The 19,522-nt window shown below is 51.0% G+C and overlaps 1 protein-coding gene across 5 annotated transcripts in view; it reads right to left on the bottom strand.

The window, feature by feature from the left end:
* Positions 1 to 516: 516 nt before the first annotated feature.
* The window catches only part of RALY (RALY heterogeneous nuclear ribonucleoprotein), a 120,623-nt gene continuing 101,617 nt past the window's right edge, over positions 517 to 19,522 (bottom strand). For 4 of the 5 annotated variants that reach the window (XM_040575373.1, XM_040575377.1, XM_040575375.1 and 1 more), the window contains 7 exons: positions 16,515 to 16,587; positions 9,118 to 9,165; positions 8,766 to 8,926; positions 8,284 to 8,397; positions 7,305 to 7,450; positions 2,595 to 2,643; positions 526 to 2,337 (listed from right to left, as the gene is read on the bottom strand). In XM_040575373.1, coding sequence (XP_040431307.1) covers positions 2,599 to 2,643; positions 7,305 to 7,450; positions 8,284 to 8,397; positions 8,766 to 8,926; positions 9,118 to 9,165; positions 16,515 to 16,587 — 587 coding nt within the window. In that variant the 3' untranslated portion in view covers positions 526 to 2,337; positions 2,595 to 2,598. Of the gene's footprint in view, positions 2,338 to 2,594; positions 2,644 to 7,304; positions 7,451 to 8,283; positions 8,398 to 8,765; positions 8,927 to 9,117; positions 9,166 to 16,514; positions 16,588 to 19,522 lie in introns of all 5 variants that reach the window. The other variant, XM_040575374.1, reaches the window with a different exon arrangement.

Raw genomic sequence — 19,522 nt, 5'->3', positions numbered from 1 at the left:
ACGGCTTTTTGGGACCACGAAATTAAAGCCTGAAGGTGAGGTAGTGGCTGAATTCTCCTTGTGTGGTCACTGGTGGCCTTCGGACGCAGCGCAGGTGCTGGGGTTTGGCCCCAATGAACACAGCTGGCAATGCAGCATGAGCTTTGCTCTGCTGGGGCAGTGGCTGGGGAGACGGCCAGAGGTCACTGTGCTTTAGGGGCATTTATTCCTACTGCTGGCTTGTGCAAACTGGAACATCAATCATGTTTTTCAAGCCTGTTATTAGCTGGACTAGTGCAAACAGCTAATGTGATTAAAGTTCTGGATTTGTCCTGCATTTGTCTCTTCCTGCACTGAAAGAGTTCCCAGGCACCCAGAGGAAGAGCCACTACGAGCCAGCTGCTTCACTCAATGCCCCTTGTGCAAGGGAAAGGCAGTCCTGCAGGCAGAGCTGAAGCTCAGACAGGGAAAGAAGGCTTGCTTGTCTGAAACAGGAAAAAAAGCGTGTATGCGTATGACAGAGAAGACAGCAAAAGCAAATTAGACTTCTTTCTTTTATTATACAGGATCATATGTACAAGGTCACCTTTCTCCCAGACATCAGCATCACAGTCAGTTCATAGCAAAAACCACAGCTCATCTCTCAAAGCCTAGAAAACAGCTCTACGACGGCTCAGTACAACACAATGGATAAATTGTACAGGAACCAGAAAAAGGTAGGGGAAAGCACGGTTATCCCTTAATTCCTTCATGACTTATTCAAAACTAAGAAATGCAAATAAAACATTGTGCTTCAAGAGCCATGCTTGCTCCAGGATGGTCCTCTGGGCAGGGAAGCGTTGCCCCCACGACCTGTTTTCCCCTCCACCCTTCAAAGAGAGATGCTGTACAGGAAGTCTGGCTTTGAGTGCTGGAGCAGAAAGCAGGAGTCCCCTTTCAGAGCACCCTGTACAATCAGGGGGCCACATGGTTTGTGGGAGAGTTTGGCTAAGGAGAAGGTGCGGGCACTGTTCTGGACTCAAAGCGCCAATGTGTATGTGTGTGTGTGTGTTTTGGTAGGGGTGTTTTGGGCAGACACAGGGGAGATGGGCAGGACACAATTGCTCTGAATAAAGTGCTGTGTGAGTCTCAGTCCCATATACCTCTGAACTCAGAAAAATTGCGTAAGCCCGCGGAAGAGGAAGGAACAAGACGAGAAAGGCCGAGAGACCTCTTGGGTGTTGTGGTGTGAAAAGGCTGTCGCAGCCTTGTGCTCGCAGGACTTGGCATGGGTCAGAAGCAGGCTGAATTTGGGCAGCAGAGGGGGATGCATGCACACCCACAGGCGCTGTGCTCGGGGCAGTCACCGGGATCACTGCGCCCAGGCGTGCTGCAGCCCTGCCAGACTGGTGACAGACCTCGCTGCCAGGAGCAGGAGCCAGCATGCTGCCTCCTGGCCCTCCAGCAGGCGTGGAGACCCAGGGGAGCTGGGGCAGGGGGTGCGAACACCCAGGGGAAGGGGTTAGCTCCTCTGGCTGGGGAAGCAGGTGGGTCAGAGCCCTTCCAGGGAGTGGCGGGTCCAAAAGGGTCTTATCCGCCTGTTTGACACAAGCTTGCATCTTCTCGTTCCTCAGGGACTTGCTCAGCCTTCCCATGGTGGTTTTCCAGTGGAGAACAAGGAGGCCAAACTGCTGAAGACAATGCAGGCTTTGTTCCTCCTGCCTGGGATCGCTTGCTGTCCCGCAGGCTCCTCTCACCTTCCCCTCTTGGAGCAGCACAGCACATGCACAGGCACCGGCTCCTCTCCACCTGGAAGTGATTGGGTATCCGCGGTGGCGCGTGGGACAAGAGCCACAACAGGAGGTGGCCACTCCAGGAGCAGAGCTCAACCCACACCCTTTTCCTCAACATGACCTCGAGCGTGAGAACACAAATTGTCCAAACTGAGACAGTACTTTCCCCAGTTAGCAAATGCTCTGTCTCTCACCTAGCATGAGAAAAAGTTCTTATGGGGTTGGGCTTAGTTCTCCCTCCGCTCCTAGAAAAAGCCCTGTAGCATCTCTGACTCGTGGGGTGACACAACCGCTCTCCCATTACCCAGTCAGTGGTGGGTATGGATTGCACAGGGTTTGGCTGCTGCCTGGGCTGGCTGCAGAGCTCTGAATCCATCGCAGAGGGTCGTGGGGATTCACTGGGATGATGAGTTTTAGTCGCCTTTGCTTTACAGATGGATGGAAGATGTCGGGTCATGTTTCTCCTTTCGAATGCCAGGTAGAGATGACAGCAGCACTTCAATTTAGCTTGTCTTGCTCAGTGTGCCAGGACAGGGTTTAGTCTCGTGCTTTCCTCACACCATTGCTCACTGCTGTTCTGAATGGGCTGCAAGGAGAGACAAGAGGCAGTGATGAAAAAAAGGTACATCATTTTCCTTGAACCTCAGAGAGGTAGTGTGTGACGTAGGAAAGGGAGTGAGGGGCTGATCAGTGACCCGGCTGAGCAGCCAGGCTCAGTGCTAGAAAGCACAGAGGATCAGTGCGAAAGAGCATCTTCTGAAGCAGCAAAAGATCCCAACATCTTGCATGGGATGAAAACTTTTGCTCAGGATCAGTCTCTAAAAAACAGTGTGTGAGCTGTACCTGGTTACTGTAGTCTGGCATCCTCCACATCTGTGTAATGGCTGTTCTCCTGCAGGGAGAAGGGAAACAGAAACAGGAAATCACCACGTGCCCCCACTGCCCTGCCCGAGACATCGTGCTGTGTCACAAGCAGGGACCAGCCCGGTCCATCACGGGCAGGACAGCTTGCACGCTGCGGCAGGGTCAGACTGCTCCATGGTGGAGGAGCTGCAGAACACGCCAACGTGGAGACTGTGGGGAGCGATTGGAAAAGACAATTCCAGGCAAAACCAGAAATTTCCTCTGATCCTTATGCTAGCAAGCCTCTGCAGAACAGACCTGGGGTGTGTGATTTCTCCTTTGATTTTGACGTCTGGCTGAACCTCAAAGGGACCGGGATGAAGTCGAGCCCACCTTCCCTTGGTGGTGTAAAGTCAGGTGTCTGATCTGTGCTGCTACAGAGCCAGCACCTCCACTGGGCAGGCTGCATGTCCCCAGGGAAGGTCTTAAGCCTGGGGCTTGAGTGCTAAATGGTAAGCACTCATCATTGCTAGGTGAACGCTTAGACTGGATCCCTAGTTTTCACGTGGCCGGGTTAAATGAGAAGCCCCATACTTAGCAAGTAGCCACAGCATCTGTATAAAGTAGGCCTTATTATGTGTGTTTTCACAGCTCTTCCTTGTTTTAGCACTGTGAGAAGTTTACTTGGGACCTGGGAAGGACCCACACTGGGAGCACAGTTCCTGTGGTTACTGGAACTGCCCAGGATGCTCAGGGGGAGTTGGTCTGCAGTGGCAAATCATGCACAGCGCAGTGATTCTGCTGGTGAACAGAGAAACCGGTTCCAGTTTGCAGCACAGCTCATCATCCAGAATAATACTCATAATATTCACCACTCCCAAGGTCACAGTGACAGCACACCATGCTGAACTGCTCCCCATACAAGAGTGGGTTTGAAAATAAGGCACATGAAAGTTGCCCTCCTGGAGCCATTCTGCAATACGTATCATTAAAATAAGGTGTTCAGCAGTAATATTTAATTTCCTACACAGGTGCCACTTTATGATGAACAGATGGAAATGGAGCCAGATGTTTGCAGGTAATACCAGATGATCCAGAAGGAAAGGCGAGGGAGACCAGTCCCAACCCAGTTAGCAGCAGGGCACTGGGGAAGGGAAATAGGTGTGTGCTACTGGGGAGCTCAGCAGGGTCTTTGCAGAGATCCTGCACGGGCAAAAGCCTGAGGACTGCAAGGCATGCAGAAGGGACAGCTGGAAACTGCTCACAGGAGCTGGGGATGGAGACTCTCAAGATGGGCAAGTGTGGAGGCTTGTGACTTCTGGCAGCAGAACAAAGGCTCCTCTGTCTGCAGAGCTGCAATTACAAAGCAGGTATAGTGCCCTGGGAACAGGCTCGTCAGGAAAACCAGGTGAGGTGGTGTTTGCTCTGGGCAAAGGAAGGGCTCAGGTGCATGGGGACGTGCATTGGAACGGGGATGAGTCAGCTGAGAGCACGTGGTTGAAGGGCAGGGGGCAGAACAACGTGGGCGACATCGTGGCAGGCATCTACTACAGACCACCTTATAGGAAACCTGCTGCGGATGTCTGGGGGAAGCCTCCTGGTTGGAGGCCTTTGTACTCCTGTGGGACTTCATCCAACCTGGTATCTTCTGGAAAGTCAACAGGGCTGGGGGCAAGCAAGCCGGGAGACTTCTGGAAACACCAAGAAAGGTTTCTTGACACAGCTGATTGACAAGCTGACTAGGGTCAATGAGATGTGCTTCTTGACCTTCTTACCAATGAACAAGGAAGAGCTGGACAATGATGTGATGGTGGAAAGAGTATCCTGAGAGAAGTGACCGAGAGAAATAGCAGAATCAAATCCTTGGACTTAAGAGAACAGATCTGGGGATGTTTAGAGATCTGCTTGGCAGAATCCCACAGGAGACTGCTCTGGAAGCCCACAGAGCCCAGGGCAGCGGGGCCACCTTCCAGCACACCTTGGAGCACAGGAACAGCCCATTCTGCTGTGCAGAGAGTGGGGCAGCCATGGCAGGAGGATGAGCAGCAAACTCCAAAACGAGCTTTTTCCTACACAAAAAGCAGAACCCAGAAGGTGAAAGCAGGGCTGGGCCACCAAGGAGGAAGATAAAGCCAAAATTCCAGTGTGCAGTGGTGGTGTTAGGAAAGCCAAAGGTAGGCAGAAGTTGGAACTAGTGAGGGATACGAAGGGCAAGAGAAAGAGCTTCCGTAGGTACACCAGCAGGAAAAGGAAGGATAACAAAAACGTAAGCACACTGCTCAGTGGGGCAGGGGACACAGAGACCTGTTGACCAAGCAGATGGAAAAGGCCAAGGTACTCAAGGCTTATTTTCCCCCCCAGTTTTCCCTGGTCAGGTCTGTCTCCTGGCCTCCCAGACCCCCTGAGCCTAGTGCTAGAGTCTGTGGGAATGCAATAGGAATGATGCTGTGGAGCAGGACACATAGGGGATGGCTGGCAAGAAAGCAGCTTTGCAAAAAAAGAAAAGACTTCAGATGCTGGCAAACAAGTTGGGCAGGAGTCAGCAGAATGTCCCTGGGGCAAAGAGACCCTACCAAAGAGACCCTACCACATCCTGGGGTGCATGGTGAGGGAAGAGACCTCCACAGGGCCCTTCCAACCTAAATTATTTTACAAGTCTGTAAACTTTGGGCACAGCAGCAGCTTCAGAGCTCCTTTGCTGCCCAGCCTCTCTGGAAAGGGCACAAACTTGTTTTGGGAGAGGCCCCCTTTCTCCTCCTTGCTCGGGGCTGGAGTGTAGGTTTTGGAGGTCGTTTCCCCAGCCCATGCTGGAGCCTTCACCAAGGCCAAGCAGAGATTTGTGCACAAAACCAGGCAGCCAACTTTACCCTGGAAGTAGGGCTGAAAAGAAGCACCTGTCCAGCTCTCATCACCTTCAATGGATATCATGTGCCTGATTTCCTTGGGCTCTACAAAGCCGCTCACCCAGCTGGGACTACCACCACGGTAAAGCATCTGTACATACTTGACCTCAGTGTTACTGATGAGGCTTGGTTGGTCCTGCCTTGCTAGGTCTTTCCTAACGCCCTGCAGAGTAAGGATAGATATTTTTAGGGACCGTTGTGGGTACAGTGTCCATGGACAGCAGAAAGTGAAGGTTATGCTGATGTCTGTAAGCCCAAGAGACGTGGGAGGAAGGAGCCACTCCCTAGGCAACTGAATGACTTCAAAGCTACTCAGTGCTCTAAGGTCAGGAGCAAGATTTAAAGGACAGCTTCTGTGGTTTGCCTTGCAGTGTTTTAAGAAAACACCCCTGCAGATGAGCTCCATCGATTAACCTGCCCCATGCTGAGCACATCTGAACCTGATGATAGCAGTAAAATATTTCCAAACTCAATGTCACTTTAAAACCAGAGAATTACAGAAAATCAGAAGTGGTAGGGACCTGAAATAGTGATTTTCATCTATCCCTAATGAGGATCAGCTCTTCTTGGAGGAGGAGATGGAGAGGGACTACTTACAAGGACATATAGTGATAGGACAAGGTGGGAGGGCACGGGGAACTGGATGGTCGTTAAGACCCCTTCCAGACCAAGCCATTCTGTGATGCTTAAATCACACCCAGTGGATGTCTGTCCATTCTGCCTTCTCATCCCACTAATGGCAAGGTCCATGTTTTCTGTTGACAGTCTGTGAGCTGCTTTATCATCATTAGCATCAGTAAGCTTTCCCCTAATTTCTACCATCTGTTTCCCTTGACGTAATTTAAACCTGGCCTTCCTTATCTTAATTGACACAGAGATGGAGGCTGGCTTTTGCCTTTCTTCTTTACAGTGGTCTGTTATTTCTCCCCTTAACCAACTCTTTTCAGATTTAGCAGGGGTCATGGACTTCAGCTGTGAGGTCCCACAAACTGAAACACTTGAAATATGCCCTTCAGATCCTGCATCCATCATAACTATGGTGGGGTGAAGTGGAAGACTGCAATCAGCTGGCAAGAGTTTTGAGATCTTTGGCCATAGGCAGAGTGCTGCAGGTGTGAAGTGCTGTGTGGTCAGCCCAGCGGTGATGGGGTGAGGATGGAACAAGGGATGGTGAGCTCCATCCTCACTTCTGCTGCCACCAGTGCTGTGGCATCTGGAAGCAGCCCATAAAACCTGCTCACTGGGTTCTTCAGTCCCTGTTCAGGGCAGAACAAAAGGCAATGGGGCTGACATGGATACAATCAGGCTAGCCACGCTCAGAGAAAAGTGCTGCCCTTGCCACGGATGTACAGCTTCATGCACAGCGGCTTGCTGAGACTTGTGCTACTACACCTGTGCAATTTGGTGCCCATCCAGACAAAAGGCCCTTGCAAATGCCCGTTGTTAGGAAAGTGTGGTTAATACAACATGGCCTGTCTTTGGCATATGTTTCAATTCATTCGAGATCCACTTCCTCTGGAGCAAAGCAACTTATTTTAACCATTAATTAAATGTTGTGAAATCAAGGATAAATACAGTCTGAATTTCAGGAGCCAACTGTGTTTCTCCACCATTTGCTAGGTCAAAGCTTTTGCAAGCAGCTTAACAGTTAGGAAGAACAAGCTGTGAACAATCATGGGATTAAATACAACAATTTCCTTTTAGGAAGGAAAAACTATTTTCCTGGGGGTTTAATACACTACAGTAAAACTGTGGTCCATTACTGAACTCCCCTGGCTGGAGGAACATAGCACCCAACTGCTCTTACCAGTTCATCTTCACACTCATCTCGTGCGAGCCCCTCTTCCTCTCCCTCATCCCCGTTCAGCGGCTCCTCCGTGTTGACCTCTGCCTCTGACGCTGTGTCTTCCTGCGAGACTTCACTTTTGCTGCCATCTGCCTTCTTCCGTACCTCTGTGAGAGCAAGAGCCAAGCGAGCAGGATCAGGGGCTGGGGGAGGCGGTGGCTGCAGCCTGATCAGACTCACCCAGAGGCCCCAGAATTGAGTCGGTATGTAAATAATGGATCTAGGGTTTATTTCACAGTGCGAAGCTTTGGTGCTTTTGAAGGAGCCGCTAGAAAGAAAACCAGGAGTGGGCAGAGCAGGCCAACTGGAGTGTGTGTGGGAGGCAGAAGTGACCCAAACAAGAAAGCAAATTAAAAAAATAAAAACTGTACTACAAAAGAAAAAAAAAAATCTCACAATTTTAAACCCAATTCCATAATTTGGGGAATTTTGGCATGTGATTTTGGCAGCCCATATAACTGTCAGCAAAGATGTTTTCCGAATCTTGACCATTTTTTTCGCAGTGATGCTTCAACACCACCTAGTATTTCTGTGATGTTTTCTCCTGAGAGAAACAGATTGGTGTGTTCACTGAAGTCAATTGCTTCAGCTTTGAATTTCGATGACAAGAGAAGAATGAAGTACCCTTAGAAAGCAGCACCCTCCCTCTCCAAGACACAACTGAGAGCTTGGAGCCGAGAACTTACCATTGAGCAGAATTGTAAACTCCTCAGGGCAGGGACTTTTATCTTCATGTTTGTTAGCAAAGTTCCCTTATCTGGGCTGGGGCTACAGAAACCTCCTGTACTGTGTCTGAGCCCCCCCCCCACCTGGATCGTGGGGGAGATGCTTCAGTGCTGGTGCCCAGAGGATGTTACAAGTTGTGACGGGTCTGAAGACCAGCTCTGGTGGGGTCTTTGCCTCAGGCCAGCCCTCAGGGACCTGTACACACCCAACTGACCTGTGGACAGTTTCTGTTCCTCAGCAATCTGCTCCAGCCGGCCCAGCAGAGCATCGATGTTGGACTTGATCTGCGTCAGCTCGGTTTTGATCGTTTGCAGCTCGCTGCACTTCACTTGGAAGGAAAGAAGGACAGAGAGGTGTCAGCTGGCATGGGCTTTGCTGAAAGGGGGGCAGAAACTTTGCTGAGACCAGCAATGAGCTCTCCTGCACCACAGCCCCTCGACAGCTCGTCACTCCCATTCTCCCATTACAGCACCGGTGGTGACCGTACGCTTATTGAAGGATGATCCCTTGTACCTTCCCCTGCCCCATTTGCAGTCCACAGGCTTCTGAAAAGCCCTCACTGGGCTTTTGCTGCAGATGTTTTGGGGTTTTTAAGTTTTTTTTCCTGGGAGCACCCAGCCCTGCAGGTACCTGGCTGGAGGCTGGGGACAGTGCTGGGTGGCACGGCCAGTCCCCGTGCTGCACGCACATACTCACGCTTCAGCTTGGCCGAGCTGTTGGCAATGGCAGCTGATCGGGAGAAGAGCTTGACGGGGAGCGTTGCCTTGACGCGCCGGACAAGGGGGATAGTGACCCGCGGCCGCTTCACCGGGACCACCCTGGGCACTGGAGACACTCGGCCCCGGTACTCGAAGAGCCTGTGGGGGGTATGCAGAGGGTGAAGCAGGAGCTGAAGCACCCCCAGCCCAGGCCCTGCAAAGCCCGAATGTCGGATGCCACTGCTACGGCCTGTGCCCACCCCGCCTCGTGCCCCATGGCTGGAGCTGTGGCCTCTCTGCACCGCCTGCCCCACAGAAAAACCCCTTTGACTGCCGCCTCCCCAGCTCACCTGTCGTAGAAGTCGTCTCTGTAATAGTCATAGTCGAAGTCGTAGCCGCTGCAGAAACAGAGTCAGGATGGCACATGTCAATTAACGCTGATAACGCACCACCACATCCACCCCACCTCCATGGTCCTGACTGGCTACGGGGCCGGTCTGAGCCTGGAGAAAGATCTGGGGGCTGAACACACTGGAGGTGTGATGTTGGCATGAACCTGGCTATCTGGAGGAGAAACAAAAAGTGCAGATGGATTAAAAGCTACAAACTGGGGCTGGGGACAAATGTCCACCAACTCCCTGAGGGATGTCCGAAGTGATGGCTGAGTCTGGGGAGCTCCTGGGGGCCAGCTCTCCATCTCCAGGCCACCTTGTGGAGAACTTCAAAGAATGGCTGATGGATTGCGCTGGTAATTGTGGAGGCCAGTAATTGTGGAAGCCAGTAATGCACTGTAATACATTGGTTTAACTTGTTCTCAGGGCATTGCTGATATCCTTCCATTTTGTGTGGTGGGACTGCACCCGTGCCAGGAGGACGTAGCTTTATCTGCTCTACCGGGGTGAGATTTTTCCATACCGTATGTAATTGTTGAGGGAGAAGTCAGGAAGAAGGGGGTATTTATTAATTTAACATTTTTGCTATCAAGGATGTTTAAATCTCCCTCCTCCCAGCAAGACCCTGCCCACGTCCTGTTTTCTTAGGCTTGAGCTGCATTTTAACCCAAGGTCAGACCAATACATTTTTCACCTCTGACACTCCCTGGAGGCCCAGTAATGTGTTTTCTCCCTTGCTGCATCTGATTTTTTTTCACAAGGCAAGAGAAAACAGGTGATTGCAGAGGGCAATCACAGCTTTTCAGAGTGCTCTTGTGCTGGCTGATGCCCCAGCATGCTTGCAGCAGAGGCACGCTGGGGAAGAGCAATGCTGCTGAACAGAGCAGGTACCCCCAGCTGGGCACAGCGTCTGGTTCCCTCGTGTGCTGCTGCCCAAATTGCTGCTGCTTTGAGGAAGTTATGATGACGTTCCCTCTGCTCTGCTCCGAACAAAGAGAATGGCTATCACAGCCCCTGAAAGCAAAAGCTCTGTCCTGTGTCATGAAACCATTTAGTGGCTTATAAATAAACAACACTAATGGGAAGAAGAACACAGTGATGGGAAGAGGGAAGGATGAGCACTCAAGATGTAGCCTGGGGGGTAAAGTTGGTGCCCTGCATCTTAGGCAAGAAGTGACAAAAAGGATGGCTGGCTGGCAGGAAGTGTGGCTCATGTTGACCCAGGATGTCTGTCCTGCCTACACTGGCACTGGGCTTCCCACCCAATATTTTGGTTTCAGCAACCCGGCTGGTTTCCAGCATGGGACTTTCCCTGTTCCTTGGATGCCCCTGAGTTCCCTGGTCACCTGAAGCCACGTGCAGGGACAGCCCCTGCCTCTGGGGACCCGAAGCACACCTCTGGCTGGCTGAGGACAGCTGGGCTCCCTTGGGGGCCAAGGAGACTTGGTGCATGTTACAGATGAGGCAGCATTTGCACCTACTGCCTCTTTTGGCAGCTGGAAGTGGTTTTGTGCTGAACCTTGTCTCCGAGCAGATGCTGACCCACTGACCGTCCATGGCCAGCTCTGCGCCTGGGCTGGGGTGCTGGGTGCGAGTTCCTGCTGCTGAGCACTGTGGGACAGGGAAGGTGTGACTACAGAGCTGTTATCTCCAAAAACCTTCCAAATTCAATTTCATCACCAAAAAAAAAAAAAAAAAGCCATTTTGCTGAAAGCCTCAGCATAGATGAATTTCAGTGTATTTTCAGCCTCGGCACCCTCCCCTTCTGACCTGACTTGTGGACATGGTACCTGCTGGCCTCAAAGAGCAGAAACAGCTGTCCCAGCAGCCTTCCACCCAAACGCTGTGTGATCTGCATTTATTCCCTGGTATGCTTTCCTCAGCTGAAAGGGAAAGGCAATTCCTACCACGCCAACTCTTGCTGGAATCTAACCAGCGTGTTCATATGGACAGAGGAAATGTATTTTCATGTGGCATTTCAAGACTGATAACTTGATTTTCATTCAGCCCCAGGATGAAACTTGGAAATATAGAAAATGCTATAGCACAGCAGCTCCCCTCAGAACTTCAATCTATTTTAATCACCAAGTATGTTTGACTCCAATTCTGTTTGAATCCAATAAACACAGAATCAAATCAAAATAGGATGTCATTTGAAAGGAAAACTGAACACGGGTGCTTCTACAATGTCAGGCTCTCACTCTTCTTTTTCTTTCTTTAGGTGCAACTAGAATGAAATTGATACAATTCTGTAATATTTGTCAAACCTGACGGGCTCTGGTGAAATGTTCTGGTTAGCTCTAACAATGCCACCAATGTTCTCTGTATCCACAGGCAGCAGAAGACAGTGGTAACCTCTCCGTAAAGCTCACAGACTCTGAGTGGGAAGCAGCAAGACCACCTCTCGCTGAGAAGCTCACTTGAGACCATGAGGCAGCTTTAGATCATTTCCTGATGAGCGACACAAAGTTTAGGTGGAATTTGGCACACCTCTGAAACACCCTCATTGCTGTCATGCTTCTGGGACTCAGCCCGAGCCGGCTTTTCCTCCAGGCCCCATCAGTTGGGGTGTGGACACCATGGGCTCAGCACATGGCCGGCAACTCCTGGACTTCTGACTTCCCCCAAACCAGAGGGATTCATCTCGCTGAGCTTCAGATGCTGGGAAGGTAATCACATAAATCCAAGCCAGAGAGCAAGAGGTAGTTCCAGGTCATGGCTTATCCCAGCCAGAGGCAGACATCTGCCATGATGCCAGGTGAACTGCACTGAAGAAAGACTTTATTACCCAGCAAGCACAAAGGGAGCCCAGGCAACCAGACCGCATGAAAGCCTCTACAGTGTAGAAGGCTGAACATATGTGAGATGAGTCCGCCTTAGACTCAGGGCAGCGTGGGATGGCAAAAACTCTGACCCCAGCCTCTTTCAACACCTGCAAAGCATGACACAGCCCTCAAAGAAGAAGGCAGCGGGCTTAAGTCAGGGATTTTTCTGAAGTCTGTGACTGTGGGACGCTGCTATAACATGAGTCAGGTCACAGCTTAACAGACAAAGCCAGTCCTGCAGGAGGCTGTGGAAGGAGGGAGGCAGTGGCTGGGTGCCTTTACCAGCATCCTTGGAAGTCAGGTGCAGAGCAAAAGTCAGGTCTTACAACAGGAATACAGAAGAATATGAGTAAAAAGTGAGTGCCTAGCTTCGGTGGTTTACCTGGAACCTGTGTGCTGATAATTTCCCGGCACGTAAGATACACCTTCCTGAAAACACCTTCCTGAAACGGATGGATCATTATTCAGTGAACTGGCAGGGCCTCCTTTGTGTACAGGAATAATTTCTCCCATTTTTCAGTCAGCTGGTGACATCGTGCCCTTTACAACTAGAGCAGGGACAATCAGAGAGAGAGGCAGCAGAAGCCTATAAGGCCATGTCAAGTAGCATGATGCTTCCAGCTCGTGATGCATTTCTTCTGCATTGTTTTCCTATAGCAATTAAACAACATTTATAAATGAATCACAAGGTTCAAAATCCACACATTTCTAATTGAAGGGCAATTGTTTTTAGGTGCTGCATTTACATTACATTTGTAGTGCCATTTCTGAGCATGTACCTGAACAGTAAATGTAAAGCTGAGTGGCTGTGCTTTTAATTACCTAGCTGACAGCCCTGCACTGATAATCACAATTGACATGTTGTGCTCAGCTCAGATCCTCCTATTAACGATTGCACAGTCTTAATTACTGCAGTAGTAGAAACAATATCTGCTGAAACGCTACTTGGAATATCTAGCCATAATTAAATAGTGAGCTTTTAAAATCCTGCACATTTGGTGTGAGATTCTTTTCTCCTGCAACTAGCTGAAGTAGCAGGAAGCTGGGAGAGAAATGCTGGAAGGGAACACGGCAATTCCAAGATGCTGGGTCTGCAGAGGCGCTGGGACAGCATGCACCAGTCCTCTTCACCAGTGCTGGACCCGACGGTGCGATTGCTCACCTCCTGCTCTGCTCTGGGGTTGCTTCTCAGCCCTATGCGTGGGTTTGGCACCAGGGCTTGCAGGGCTGTCACTGATCCGAGCACCACAGCTGAGACATGGGAGGAGTGGGTCAGTTGGTTGCAGGTGGTTCGACACCAGCTTTTTGACTGCAGTGGGTACAGCAAAGGACGCAGATGCCAGCTGGGCTGCGAGGTCATTGTTCACTTGCATCCACGGGCTGTGAAGGTGTCTGCGGAGGTTTGTGTCCATCGAGCTGCTGGGCACTTGGTGCCCCTTGCAAGACTTGCTTAAGTTGTCCCAAAGCTGGCTGTCCTTCGGCTACAGAGCAACATGGGCACCAACACCACTGGGACGAGCAGGGACCCACGGAGAATCGCAGCACTGCCCACCCCAGCGCCCCGCAGCTGGTCCCAGTGCAGAGCCATCTTCTCTGCACAGCCCCCAGCAAGGAGCAGCCAAAACACAGCATGGCAGGGGCACTGGCACCGACCTGGCTGAGGCCCAGAATGCCCCAGGAAACCCTGTCTGGATGTGTGCTGGGCAGGTGAAAAATGTCCTGCCAGAAGGCAAATGGTTTTGAGACACAGCATGTGAATACCTGGGGGACATGGTCAAAAGACAAGCTCGTTTTGCAGCCAGCCTCGCTAACTCGTTTGCAGCATTTCCAGGCACGTACGCGTTGAGCAGCGGTGGCCGGGGCACAGGTCGGGGTCATGGAGGGGACTTTCTGTGTGCAAGGAGATGCTTGGGCAAAGGCACAGGCTGAGGGAGTGTGGCCCTGAAGGGATCTAGGCAGAGCAGTGATGGCAGCAAGGCTTTACACTGACTGAAGGTCTAGGTTTTGTAGAGACATCTTAGAAAACTCATGATGGTGTGAACCTGGGGTATGTTTTACCTGCTAGAGGTAGATGGGAGGCTACATCCCAAGGGATTTCCATTAAACACCCAAATATTATCCTGGGGCTGATGGATCAAATAATACTGCCACCATTTTTTGCTTCCTCTGTGTCCAAAATGAGATAACCCTTGCCTTGCCTTCTGTAGTACTTGATTCTCTCATGCAGAGTTAGAGTTAGGCAAAATAAAATGCAACCATTGAAAAACTAATCTTAGGTGTTTAACACAACACTTCTATAAATGATAGCGCTGTGATTTTTGATGTCTAACATTTAGAAAAAATTATGACTGTTAGGAGAAGCTATAACCACAGCTCACTGCAAACCTGGATTCCTGGCTTTCCATGAGATATCGTAAGTTTTGCTAGTCCAGATGGCAAAGTTTAAATCTGTCACCAATCTGGGATGAAATATCGCTGAAGCTCAGAGCAGTGTAGTTCTCTGGCCCATATTTTAGCATATCCTTATTTGTGGGAGGAAGCAAACTTCTCTCTCTTCATCTGTGTGGCAGCCTGGAAGTCTGAAATACTGGTCATTTCAACAGGAGAGGATTAGTAGTCAAGGAATGGATGAGAAGTAAATGCTGACAAGAAATGCTCTTTATCACATGATGTATGGAATGAACTGATTTGCAGTATGGCTACCAGCACCACGCAAGTCATGCATGTGCAAATAAATAGAAGGATTTGTGTCATGCCCATTTCCATACGTCATTGTGGTTGATGCACGGATGCACATTTTCCCCCTGTAAATCCAGAGGGCCAAACTGTGGCTAAAGGCCAAGCTGGGTGACATCCACAATAAGCCTCCTGAGTGATTTGCAGCCAGCGTGAAGCACGCGAGACCCAGCTCGAAGAGCTCGGGATTTCGGCACAGTTTTCTGGGGTCTTTTGTCTCAGGGTGTTTTTGCAGGTGGAAGCTCTTGGACTGGCAGCCCAGGTGCCCCATGCCATCTGTCCAAGGGGAACCTGTGGGAAATGGGTGATGTTGCTCCCTCTCCCAGCATTTCTTTCCTCGTTGTAGCTGGGGAGACAGAAAACAGCTGAGCCAATGCCAGCCACATGGGATACCCACAGTCTGCCTGGTGTGGCCCCGGTCACCCTGGGAGCCTAGCAAAAAGAGAAGCTGGGTTTGCTGGGGCTGCTGGACCACGGGATGCAGGGGGCAGATGTGATCCTCTCAGCTGGGTCTGGCCAGTCAAGAAGTCCTATGAGCCCAGGTGGGTGGCAAAGTGGGGAAGGAAGTGCTGGTCCAGGATGGCAGGAAATGTTTGCCTGGTGAAAGCTGCAAAGAACTCAGCTGCAAGGCCCAGGGAAGGACTCAGCAGGTGCCTTGGGGGTGTCACGGGAGGGTTTTCGGAAGCTCTGGTGGGTTTGCCTGTATCAGAAGCACATTGCTACTACTAAGGTTTGCCATGTACTAGCACACTGGTGTTGGACTGAGTCTGGATCACAGTTTTTTCATTTCTTTTTATCCCTCTCGCTTCTTTTCTTTTTATAGAAAAAGCCACAGTTCTCTCATGATTTTCTTTTGTTGTAACACCCACCTATAGCACTGATACTAATTTTGTTCCCAACATCACACATTCTAAATCCTGACTCAGCGCCCCAGTCTCAATACCATGAAACTGGTACAAAGATCATGAGAATTTAGAAATAAAACACATTTTGGGATCTTGTTATTTGTTTTTTGGTTCTCAAACCTGTGAGGCGCTCTCAAAATACCTTTTTAAGTTTTCCTTTCTGTAACCTCAGGAGCAAGAACATAATGAATTTCTCCCACACTTGCATGACTCCAGGCTGTGAGGCTTCAATGAAAATCTTCAATTATTGTGAGAATTATGATGAAGTCTCTAGAGTTGGCAACAGTGGCACTGAAGGCTCTCTCTGACATCTGTGACACCCTACATCTCCCACAGATCTATGTCATGTACCATTGTCCCTTCTGTCCCTTGTTCTCTGCCCTCTTCACTGCTGCTGCCAGCACAGGTTCCCTCAGGGCCTCTCCCGGCCACCTCCTTGGTCCACCTCCACTTGTTGCTCCAATGCCTTCCCACCTTCTTCCTTTCTTGTCTCCCTTTCTATGTTATTCTTCTCTTGCCCTTTTCTCCAGCATCTTTCCCTAAATTACCCCTGTTGTCCCCAACACCTGGTAAGAGCCACTACTGCCTGCGCTCCTCCAGTGTGCTCCAGGCCCAGCACTGCCCATGGGCCAGGCCATGCCCAGGTGCAGTCTCACAACACCACAGGTCTCGGCCAACCTTGGGTCTGCCATGTGGCTTCCTGCTGGCTTTTCCCTTCAGCCTAGCCCTGAGGGGTGTTGCAAAGGCCAGGCTCAGAAAAGGCCACGGGAGGAGAAAATCTGAATGTGCACAAATGGCCCAGGGGGCAGTTCAGGAAAATCAGCCCTGGCCAGAAGGAAATACCTGCCCAGAGACCTCGCTGCAGGGAGGTGGCACAGCGGAGACCTACCTGTATAACGCGGAGGCTGCTCTCTTCAGCCCTTTAGGTCTGTTGGGTTTGGGTTCCCCGGCCATGTTGATATCTGCAATGAACAAAGCTGCAGCATTACACGGCTGTGCCCACCGGGAGCCGTGCCCGACCGCGGATCAAGGCAAGGTCAGACAGACCCACTGCACTCCTGTCTGCCTTTAGCTGGTCCCTGCTGGGCACACATTCCTGCACTTAGCAAGTCTCTCCCTTTTCTTTTATAAAACTTCTAAGCACTTATTTTCAAAATCAAGCCCCCGGACACGATCTAACCTGTGTACACAAATTCAGGGCAGGCTTCCCAGGAGAACTCAGTGCTGTTGTGATAAGGCACAGACTACAGAAAACTGCTGCATGCTGCTAACTGGTAGTTATGATTTACCCCTTGCTCCTTCTAGAATAAAAATGAATGTTAAGCACAAGCCACCCAGGCATCGCTTTGGACTGGGATGCATTAAAAGGTGCACAGAGTGCAGGTGCATGCCTGCAGTCACCCCAGTTGATCTCGCGGGCACATCTTCAATGAGGGAAGGTGAGAATGAGCTGCTCTAATCTGCAGAGGAAATTCCTCTCCTCGGCTTCACTGTCAAATGTGCTTTTGACGTGAGAATAAACAGATAGAGCCAATTTCATAGAACCTGCAAAGAGCCTGGCAATCCGGTGCTGAGGGTGACCACAGGTCAGCCTCTGTATGAGTGCCTCTGGGCACGGCAGATCCAAGCACATGAGGCTGGATGTCCTCAGGTAGCCCAAAAGTACCGTTTGCATGGGGCTGGGCATGGGCTGCCCCATAGCACTGAGCACTGGTGCAGGTCTGTGTGCTGAGCCAGCTGCACAGGCTGCAGCCTCTGAGGTGCAGGTGGACTTGAAGATGTACACGTGGGGCTCAGGGTTTGTGGAGCTGGGATTGCCAGCTGGGGGATTTAAGTTCTCACCTCTTCAGGACTTGCAGGATATGCTGTGAAACTCAACAGGCTTACATCCTAGTCCTACCAATCACTGCCCTTTTCACGCTGCATGAAGTGAGCATGGGACTTCATGGGGAAACAATGGGGCCCAGCTGAGCTGCTCACCATCAAAATAAACAGCTGGCAAAGTGACCAGAAGTAAGTGCTCATTTTCTTTGCGGCCTTTCACCCTTCATCCTTCATCCAGAAAAGTGTTGAGCCTGAACAAGGACATGCATGGAAACAGGATAGCTCTGAGGGCAGCTGCTGCCAGTGTGGGCCTGTTGGAGCAATGCAATGCTTTTGGCAATGCTATAAAGGAAGAGAGGAATAAACTCTTCTTTGGTGCATCCCAGAACACATCCCTGTTCAGCTCCAGTTCCCCTGCTGTGAACCCTTTCTGCTGTCAGGGTGCATCTTGCCAGCTGCCAGTCACTTTTCTTGCAAAACAGAGAGCTAATGACAGCACCACGCTGATCAACAACCTTCAAGGGAGACACAACGGAAGCCCAATGGTGTATAATGACGACAATTAGCTCAATTTGTTGGTACGCGCTGCTAGAAATAGCACTACAGAGCCTTCATCAGGGCGTGCAGTCAGAGCAGGAAATTTGTACTTTCAACCTGTAGTGGTGATGAGCAGTAAGATCCCCCGGGATTCCCTTGACAGTGAACAAGGAGAGACAAGAGCTCAGCATGCATACCAGCCTGGACAGATTTTGCAACCCATTGCCATTCTGGCTCCCTCCTCAGCATCGCTGTATCCATCTGCTCAGCCCATGGCAGTATACGTCCCCCCTGCTCATAACCAGGCATCTCTGCCCACATCTAAAGCGGAGATGTTGGGGTGAGCTTACTGGTGTGGATCCAGATTCCAGTGCAGAGCTCCCCCACTGAAATGGTGATGGCCTCCTGCAGTGGCTGGGCTGTCCACAGAGGTAGCCAGGAACTGCCTGGCAAAGCAGTCCGTGACCCAGGATGGGCTACAGACGTGGTTTCCAAACACCTCCATTTCATGATGCATCTTGCTGATCAGTTAAAATGGAAGCCTGACAGTTTGCCTATCCGCTGATAAAGAAAGAAGAATCAAAAAGAAAAGATGGAATAAATACTACTAGACCACCTAGCTTGAGAGCTGACCTTATGTTGGAGCAGACAGCTAGAAAAATGAGCTGCTGCCTTGCTCATTTGTTCTGCCATGGCATCAGAGATGGCAGGGAGCAAATCGCCGCTGGTGCTCGGGGGCAGACAGAGGGCTGGACCCCATGCCACCGTGCAATTCCTGCAGCAGCGCAGCCAGCTGTGCTCCTGGAGGGAGCAGGAGCCACTGACAGCCGCAGTCCTCCACCTGAGGGGCTCTGCAAGTCCCGGCTTTTCTACAGTCTATTTGAAGGGGTTGCAAGAGCCCTAAGGGGAATCTGGGTGGAATACGTGCTCCTTGGATTACGCAAACTGTGCCACGTAGTGCCACCTGAACTGGGACACCACAGCTGGGGCCTGGTGTGCAGGAGTGGCTCTGGCTTTGGGTGGGGATGCTGTCCTGCTGAGGGACCTGCTGGCAGTGGGGACAGGAGGCACTAGCACGCCGCTGCCCCAGTACCCCCGCTGGGGGTGCTTTGCCCCTGCACCGGGCACTGTCCTGACTGTGTGTGTGGTGACTCCCCACAACCTCCTGCCACGCAGGATGCAGCTGCAATGGTTTGTGCCTGCACTGGATGGACCTGGAAAGGGACATCGGTTTCAACAACCATGGTTGAGGAGCTTGGAGGACCAAGTGTCACAGCCCGAGACGCACATTCAGAACCCTCCTTTTGAAGCTTGACAGTTCCGGTTGTATCCACAGGTTCTGGCTTGAAGATGCTAGCGCCTGCCAGGGCAGGAAGCAGGTGGGCTGGGGAGGGCAGTCCTACCACGAAAAGAGGCAGGGGCAGCCTCTTCAGCAATGTGCCTATTGTGCCCCCTGCCTGTCTGATCCCATCCTTCCTCTCCACATCAGCATGGCCTATGTGGCCGTGACTGCCTCTTTTTGTGCCTTTTTTTGTG

This window comes from Cygnus olor, chromosome 16, assembly GCF_009769625.2.
Source record: "Cygnus olor isolate bCygOlo1 chromosome 16, bCygOlo1.pri.v2, whole genome shotgun sequence".
In the NCBI taxonomy this organism is placed as follows: Eukaryota; Metazoa; Chordata; class Aves; order Anseriformes; family Anatidae; genus Cygnus; species Cygnus olor.
The sequence above is the reverse complement of the archived record's forward strand: the minus strand, read 5'-3'. Positions and strand labels throughout refer to the sequence as shown.